The sequence below is a fragment of the Chelonia mydas genome, chromosome 1 (genome assembly GCF_015237465.2).
Source record: "Chelonia mydas isolate rCheMyd1 chromosome 1, rCheMyd1.pri.v2, whole genome shotgun sequence".
NCBI classification, from domain to species: domain Eukaryota; kingdom Metazoa; phylum Chordata; order Testudines; family Cheloniidae; genus Chelonia; species Chelonia mydas.
Window position 1 is genome coordinate 136,094,544 of NC_057849.1, and position 7,987 is coordinate 136,102,530.

The window sequence follows — 7,987 nt, forward strand, 5'->3', positions numbered from 1 at the left end:
ATTTCAGTTAAGAAAAGAGTACTAAACCATTTGTACCAAGAAACATTACTTTGACAGATGAGTACAATATTTAGACTAGATTTAAAGTGCATATTATTGCATAGACAATTCCATTATTAATTGAGCTTGTGAATTGCATTAGCATCCTATTGTGAAATGTGGCAAGCATCTGACATTGCTTCTTTTCTTATTTAAGAATCTTCTCCAAGTGATGATTCCATAATTTCACCATTGAGTGAAGATTCTCAGACTGAAGCAGAAGATGTTTTTGTGTCTCCAAACAAACCTCGCACTACAGAGGATCTATTTGCAGTCATTCACAGGTGATCTAGCATTACTGTTACTGGAATCCATATGCATACAGAATACAATCTTCTCCTCCTAAAATCTGCAGCTAAGCATCAACTAACAATGTCCAAGCAGGGAATACACACTGGCTAAGTGAGTCATGTTCCCATTTACTAGCTGGACCACAATAAGAGCCTACTACTCTTACTAGCTAATGGAGATACTCCTTTGGTTCAAGTGGTAGAGAGTTTTGGTGCTAAAGATTCTGAGTTCTGTTTCCACTGACAGTAAGAGTATTACAGAAGTTCCATTATGCTACCTTAGTTAAGATTGTGCTGTTTTACACTTACAGCAGGATTCAAGCTCTTTGTTTTATACGAAAACCACAGTGTATTTGCTCCAAATTTTTAGCACATAATCGCTGAATAAGAATTGAACTTTCTGAGCAGTTTCAAGAAAATCAGCTTCTTGGATTCTGAATTCTAATCGATTAGAAATCAATCTGTCCAGAATTCACATTCTGAATCTCATGAGGTTTGGGGTCATTCTAACTTAAAAACTGCAAAGTGTAGAAAGTAAAAAATATGTTTCGTGAAGCCTCTAAGGTTATATAATTATTTTGTTAATTAACAAAAAAAATTGTTAAGGCTTCTTGTCATGACTATTGGTTTAAGTTGTGGTGAGCTGAAGGAGACCATTGTTTATGGCAACCAGGATCTTCTATGAAGTAGTAGCTGTTGGTTTGTCATAGAAAAAGAGTTCTGTGAAACTGTTCGGCCAGTTCAGGAATGAAGCTGGTCTTCATAAAACTACAGTCTTCATTAGTGAAGCTCCTGACCTAACTAAACAATGCCACAAAACAAAGTGCTTTTGATAAAGAAACAGCTACTGTATTGAGGGCCTTGCTTTTTGTGAAATTGTTCAGTGTGCTCAGGGGGTTCCTTGTCTTCGTGAAAGCAACAGCTGCCAGTGTTGAAGATCCTGTTCTTTGTCAAACTGTTCAGCCAGTTAACGAGCAGAAGTAACGCCTGCGCCACACGGGCATTTTCACAAAGTAGTCATTGCTGGGTGGTTGGAGATCCTTTCTTAATCTAAAAAACTGGGAATCTAAAAAACACAAAGTAGTGGGTGAGTTAAGGTAACTTTCTATATAACATACCTTACACAAAATGACAAAAGCAAGGACATGAAAAGTTAAGGCATCTAACATGCCACACCTTTTACTCCTCCACCGAGATGCATACCTCATCACTAGAACCAGCATACAACACATACAACAAACCACAAACCTCTGCCCCTGTAGGGATGCCAGTCTGCCAACACCCATCAAGTGCTTTGCTGACTAAGGATGGATTTAATCATGTGGTTACATGTTTTGCTTTATTGGTATCATAGGGAGCGTTGAAGGATTATGTTCAGTGGGAGACTGGCTGCATCCCCTTAATTGTGCATTACCAGACTTTCAGAAAGTTGGATTTTTAAAGTGGCATTGGATTTTTGTAAAGGAAGTACAATCTCATTATTGGGTGCTAGCTGGGTTCCATTAAAACATACCTTCAATCGTAACTGTTTTTAACAGTGGTTTGGTTATAAATTTCCCCTGTTTATTTAATGAAAGCCAAGATCTTCAACTGGGTTGGTATATAAGGGCTACAGGAGAGTAGCTCTATTTCAGCAGAGTTTATAAGCTCCACCAAAGTAGGGTTCCCCTCCTCCAGATGTTAGGAAGTCCATAGGAGGTGTGTGTGTGATAGTGGGAATTATTTCAGCTTGGGATACAGGGTAGCGGACAGTGGAGGAAATGGAGGATATGATGTGGCTTTTATGCCATAAAAAACTTTTAAGCCCTCTGCTTTTCTCTGTATCTGTCCTTATGTACCCTGTATGCATATCATATATGCTTTCCCTGGTTCCCTGCACCACCATCCTTACCTTTTCTCTTCTTTCCTATTTCATGCCCTTTATACTATTCATTCCCCTATTTCATTCCCCCTTCCATCCCATCAGTGTTCTGCCTGACTCCTCCTCTACAGCACCCCAACTCTGAGACATGGCTTCATGCTACCCCTCTGTATGCCCCCCAGAGCCCTCACACCCAGTCCTTGTCCCTCCTAGTCCTTCTTTCCTTTCTCTGTACATCCTCCTGAAATCCTGCCTTGTCACATTTCCCCGGGTCTCTTACTCCACATATCTAACTCAGCCTAGTAGCTTGTCAAAAGAACATCAATTTATATTTATAAATATTGCTCTTCATATGATGAGCTAAAAAGACATGGAATTATTTTCAAAGTAAACTATAGCTTTTTCAAAACACCATAATTGTAAAACTCTGATTTTTACCAAACTTCCCAGAAAAACTGTATGCTGGGATGACAACTGCATGACAATTGTTGGCCCTTTATTTGGAATCTTTCACCTGCTCCTTTCTCTCTGTGCTGTAGCCACCTTTATTTATTTTGTTAAATTTTTAAAAGGGGCTTTTAAAGGTTGCTTTATTATAATATTGTATTGTATTGCTGGTCAACAGCTTGAATATCTTTATAGAATGAGTAGAACAATTTACAAATACAATTGATGCCATTCATTATTATTGTTGTTGTTAACATGCATATCTCCTGAGCAAAATACCCACAATCATCTCTTCATTCTGCCTATTGGCTCTGTTCTTATGAGCTGGCGATGATACTGAAACCCAAGAGAAGCCAGCCAGCGCTCCAGAATTAGATTTTTTTGGTATTTAATTAAAATTTCCCATCACGACTTAAGTACAGCTGGAGTTTTCTAATATCAACTACAGTGGATTAAAACAGGTTACAATTTATAATAATTAAACCTAAGAAGACATATATCTCAGTATTCAAACATAGGGCCAAATTGCCGCCACCCCTCCTGTAAGTAGAGGTGAATCCGATCTGGTGGCTCTTGCTGGAGGATGGGAGCCAAAAGTAGAAAGAATGTCACTTTTTGTTGCATTAGTCCATCCTTTTCCCAAGCCTGTGTAAGTCCTACCATGGATGAATTGTATAGACTGGGCCCAGCAGAGTTGAGTGGGACAGGAGCTACTCTCTGTAACTAGTGCCTAATGTACATACAATTCTTACATGCCGTTTCAAGTTTTTCAATGATTATTAACCTACATTACTTGGTGGGGGTATTGTGAGGATTCATTAGTTAATAGGTGCCTAGTTCTGTGAAGTTGTAAAATGCTGTAGCAATGCTATATATTATTTCATGTGAATAACATACAAACATATGTGCCTTTGTTTTTTAACAGATCAAAAAGGAAAGTACTTGGGAGAAAAGATTCTGGAGATCTTTCTGTAAGAAACAGATTGAGAGCTTCATCTGGGGCCAGCAGCACGTCACCTGCCAGCAGCGTGTCACCTGCCAGCAGCGTGCCACCTGCCAGCAGCGTGCCACCTGCCAGCAATGTGGGAGCCGCAGCAAGCAGTCAGAGGTCTCCTGGTCTTATTTACAGGAATGCCAAAAAGTCCAACACATCTAACGAGGAATTTAAGCTACTGCTCCTTAAAAAGGGCAGTCGATCGGATTCTAGCTATAGGATGTCAGCGACCGAGATACTAAAGAGCCCTATTTTGCCCAAATCTCCCAGTGAGCTAATTGTGGATTCTCCTCAAAACACTGATGAGACTCCCCAGGCATCATCAACTCCTGACACATTATCCCCAATGTCTCCTTGCTCCCCTAGAGTTAATGCAGAAGGTTTCTCCTCCAAGAGTTTTTCTATGTCTGCATCTTCAAGAGTAGGGCGTTCACGGGCACCTCCTGCAGCCAGCAGCAGCCGTTACAGCGTACGCTGTAGGCTGTACAATACGCCAATGCAAGCTATATCAGAAGGAGAAACTGAGAATTCAGATGGCAGCCCTCATGACGACCGATCTTCTCAGAGTTCAACATAGGTTGCCTAAGCTCCAGAGAGCCAGACGGTTGACTGTGAAACTTGTAAACTCTGAAATTACTGGGGTTATAAAAGGATGTGAATATAACAGGCCAACTCTGTAGCAGTCAAAACAATTGCTGGGCAATATCAATGCTTAAAAGTGTTTGTGTTTATAAGATGCTGGGAAAACAGAAATTTAGAGCTGTAGCGAATGATTATGTTTTCTAAAAAGTAGAAATATAAGCTATGTCTCTTCTGTTTACCTTAAGTTTCATTTATCCTACTCTCATTCCTGTTGTCACTGTAGATTTCAAAATCATCCATTTTCATAGAATTAAAAATAACTTTTTTTTTTAAGTTGCCCATTTAGGAACAAAACCTCTCACTGTAGTGCTTCCCTAGGGAAAAAATGAAATTGTGCTTACGGATTGGTATTTTTCTACACTAAAATGAACTGAAACAAAATTTAGAAAAAATTAACAAAACATATGTAAATACCATATTTTTGATAATAATCTGTAAATAGAATTATCAGAAAAAAGTGGACACGTGGCAAATAGTTTACTGCATAACAACTTTGTTTATAGAAGACAAAAGTAGTAAAATGTACTAACTGTATTCTGTGAATACCATTTTTATATCAAACATCATATTTACATGTCCACCAATACCACTTTCAGTGTGATCAAATCTGAATTCTAACTGTATGAAAGAAAATCTCAATGTTAATTAATGAAATATTAAGGCTAATTAAGAGCTGATTAATTTTAAAGTAACCATTTGTCTTTCAAAATTTAGCTCAAAACAAGCTAATTGCAAAGTGCAGCTGTGAGTTTCAATGTGGTAATTGGTAGGGATGGAAAGCATGCTTTTAACAGAACAAAATCATTTCTAATGCAAAGCCCCAAGCAGTCACATTTGACAGTGTCCCTTAGCCCTTTATTCTGACATGGATAGCATTAGAGAGAATAGATATGAGGAAACGGTACTTATTTTCATATTCTTATTAGGCTATTGGGACACATAACCCAGTCATAACCCGAGAACTATAATCTTTAAACATGATTAGTTTCTGGTTCTTAAAGGAAACAAATAAATTATAAGCATGCAACAAGCACCGTTTTATCAGTAAATATTTGCAATGAGTTTTCAGTGAAGCTTTCTCTTTGTGCTGATGAGATTCATGCTACCTAAATATTTACAGAAATGACACTGTGAAAAAAATGTAGCGGGGAAATAGGTGTGTGTGTGTGTGTACACGTTATTTATATTCATTATTAAATGAGGAATGCTCTGGTTCATTGTGCCAGCCACATACAGCTTAAGTTTTGTCTGGGTTTACCAGAAATGCTTAACAGGGGAGGGATGAGATGGGGGCGGGAAAGGAGATGAGTCAGAGCAAATGCTTTGATAAACTGAAGGCAGGGAAACAAAAGCTGAATTACTTGAAGTTACTTGAATTTTCTTGTCTTAAAACTGAAAGAAAATGTAGCTGTGAGCTCAAGCCACAAGTTGTTTTATACCTTTAATTTTTAAACAAAATGAAACCAATGTTTAAAATGATAGGCCTGATTCCCTTTTGTTACACCAGTTTTCCAACGGTGTAGTACCACTTAAGCCAAGAGGAGAAACAGGCCCTATTTGTTCAAAATGTAAGCAGTTGGTATTGCTTACAGACAGTAGAATATGCTTTTGAACATGGGATGGTTTAATGGAGAGGACAGCTTTTAAGAAAGAATGTGGCATGCAGTAGGACAGAGTGAGTAGGATGACAGAAAGGTACTTTGGTACTAAAGAAATCAAATAAATTTGGCTTCAAGCATAAGTAAACGATGATAGGGAAGTGGGATGTGTGAAAGGGGCTTTATTGGTTTAGGTTTTAGTTATACAATGCATAGGGCAGAGGGTTTTAAAAGAAGGCAAATAATATTTTGAAGAGGAAGATTCTATTTAAAATTGGAATGATTGAATAAACTAGAATGACTTTAACAAAAATTTGAATGTTAATTCCCAGTAGAAGGATGTCCTATTTCATCTTGCGTACACCACAAAAAATATAATTCAGGGTTTCCTACCGTCCTTCTGTGCAGTGTGATAGCATACAGTACGTGGGCTATGGTCAGTGTGTGCATGTGAGTATGTGTGTTGGGGGTGGGAATTAAATCGGCAAAACAGTTTAAAACATCATAAAAACCTGGAGGTGTTTAAAGAAAGATAAGTGGGTCAAGGTTTTGGAAATAAGTCTCATTGCTTGTGTTAACAGGCTAGTTAAGAAAACCTGAGTCTAAGTGCAGGTGAAATAAATGAATTAGTATGTTTTTTACCGGGCATGTTTAGCATATCTCAAAATACTTTTTTTGGAGAACGTGAGTAAATGAAGTTGATGAGTCAGACAGAACAGTCTTATTCGGTCATCTTGGGTCATTTACCTTAGAATGTATATCAGCAGCCCTTTTATAATATCTTTAAAGACGTTATATGTGCTTTAAAAATCATTCTAAAGTTTAAGCAGAAAACAGCTGAGTTGATTTTGATAAATTGATATCACCTTTTATTAACAAACTAGGCATTTAATTTCATACTGGTACCATATAGCATATGGTACCAGTATGAAAATTAAACGTGTATGAAATTAAATATATATAAACATTTTGACTTGAATTATGAGGCATTAATATACCCTCTGTATGTATTGCTCACAGAACTATCGCATCAAATATAGTTTTACTTATTTTGTTTAATCTAAAATCTATGACAAAGTTTTTCTATTTTCTATTTAACAGATTTAAACCCAAATAAAGCTGGATTGTAAATCCTCTAAGAGAAAAAAAAAAAGAATTCACAATCATAACAAGTGTGGGAGCCAGAAAATGTTTTAAAGGAAACCCCTTTAGTGAGGTATATATCTTTAAGGCACTCAAGACAAGCTTTAGAAAATAACAACACATATCTTGAAACTTATGCAGCTGTTTTTGTGTCTGAAAAATAACGTTTTTTTCTTTTCTTTTTTTCTTTTGTGGCAGCATAGAGGACATGGAATAGTTGTAGCAAATAAAGCAAATGTTTGCTTTTGCCAAAGGTCAGTGATTGAGTGCATTTGCTGCAATGGTGGCAGATTTAGAGAAATACTGTAGGTTATGACTTAAAGATTAAAAAAAATTAAGAAGGTTACAGTGTAACTATTTTGGTACTAGCACCAGTTCATGCTGGCAGAAAAGACAATGGTTTATGGACTTGCATCCATTTTGTATTTTTGTAATATTTGTAAATATGAACTTTTTAAATTGTTGCAAAGACGGTTTCTTTTGTAAAATGTTTTCAAAGTTTACATTAAATCCAAGCCTTTGTATATTTTAGAGCTGTGCAACACTTTAAGTCTTGTATTTATTTTTAGTAAAAACAGTGACAGTTTCATTGTGAACCCCTCAAAAAATGTGTCAGAAAAGTTTGATTACCTAGAAAGTGTGTATAGAAACTGCAAATAAACGTGACTGCAATTAAACCAAACTTTCTCTTTATTGTCCTCCAATGAAATGTTATTTCTAATCAATAGTCTGCAAATGTGGCAGTTTGCAAAGGTAAGTTTCTACATACATTACACATTTCATACAGTCTATTCTTATTCTTTCTCCTTGAATTCTAATTTTTAGTTCACAGAGGACAAAATCCAATTGCCATTGACTTTAATAGGATTGTTAATGGGAGTATTGCCTAAGTATAAAGACTTCTGGATTTGCCCTAAGTTTATTGCTTGGGGAGACAAAATGATGGCAAGATTGCTTGCTTATCTGTGGTTGG

At 36.9% G+C, this 7,987-nt stretch overlaps 1 protein-coding gene across 7 annotated transcripts in view; it reads left to right on the forward strand.

Moving 5' to 3' along the window:
• NHS (NHS actin remodeling regulator) overlaps nucleotides 1-7,691 on the forward strand; it is a 333,270-nt gene extending 325,579 nt beyond the window's left edge. For 6 of the 7 annotated variants that reach the window (XM_037901092.2, XM_037901098.2, XM_037901105.2 and 3 more), the window contains 2 exons: nucleotides 197-323; nucleotides 3,563-7,691. In XM_037901092.2, the coding sequence (XP_037757020.1) occupies nucleotides 197-323; nucleotides 3,563-4,208 (773 nt within the window). In that variant the 3' untranslated portion in view covers nucleotides 4,209-7,691. The remainder of the gene's footprint in view (nucleotides 1-196; nucleotides 324-3,562) is intronic. The other variant, XM_043537903.1, reaches the window with a different exon arrangement.
• Nucleotides 7,692-7,987: the final 296 nt, after the last annotated feature.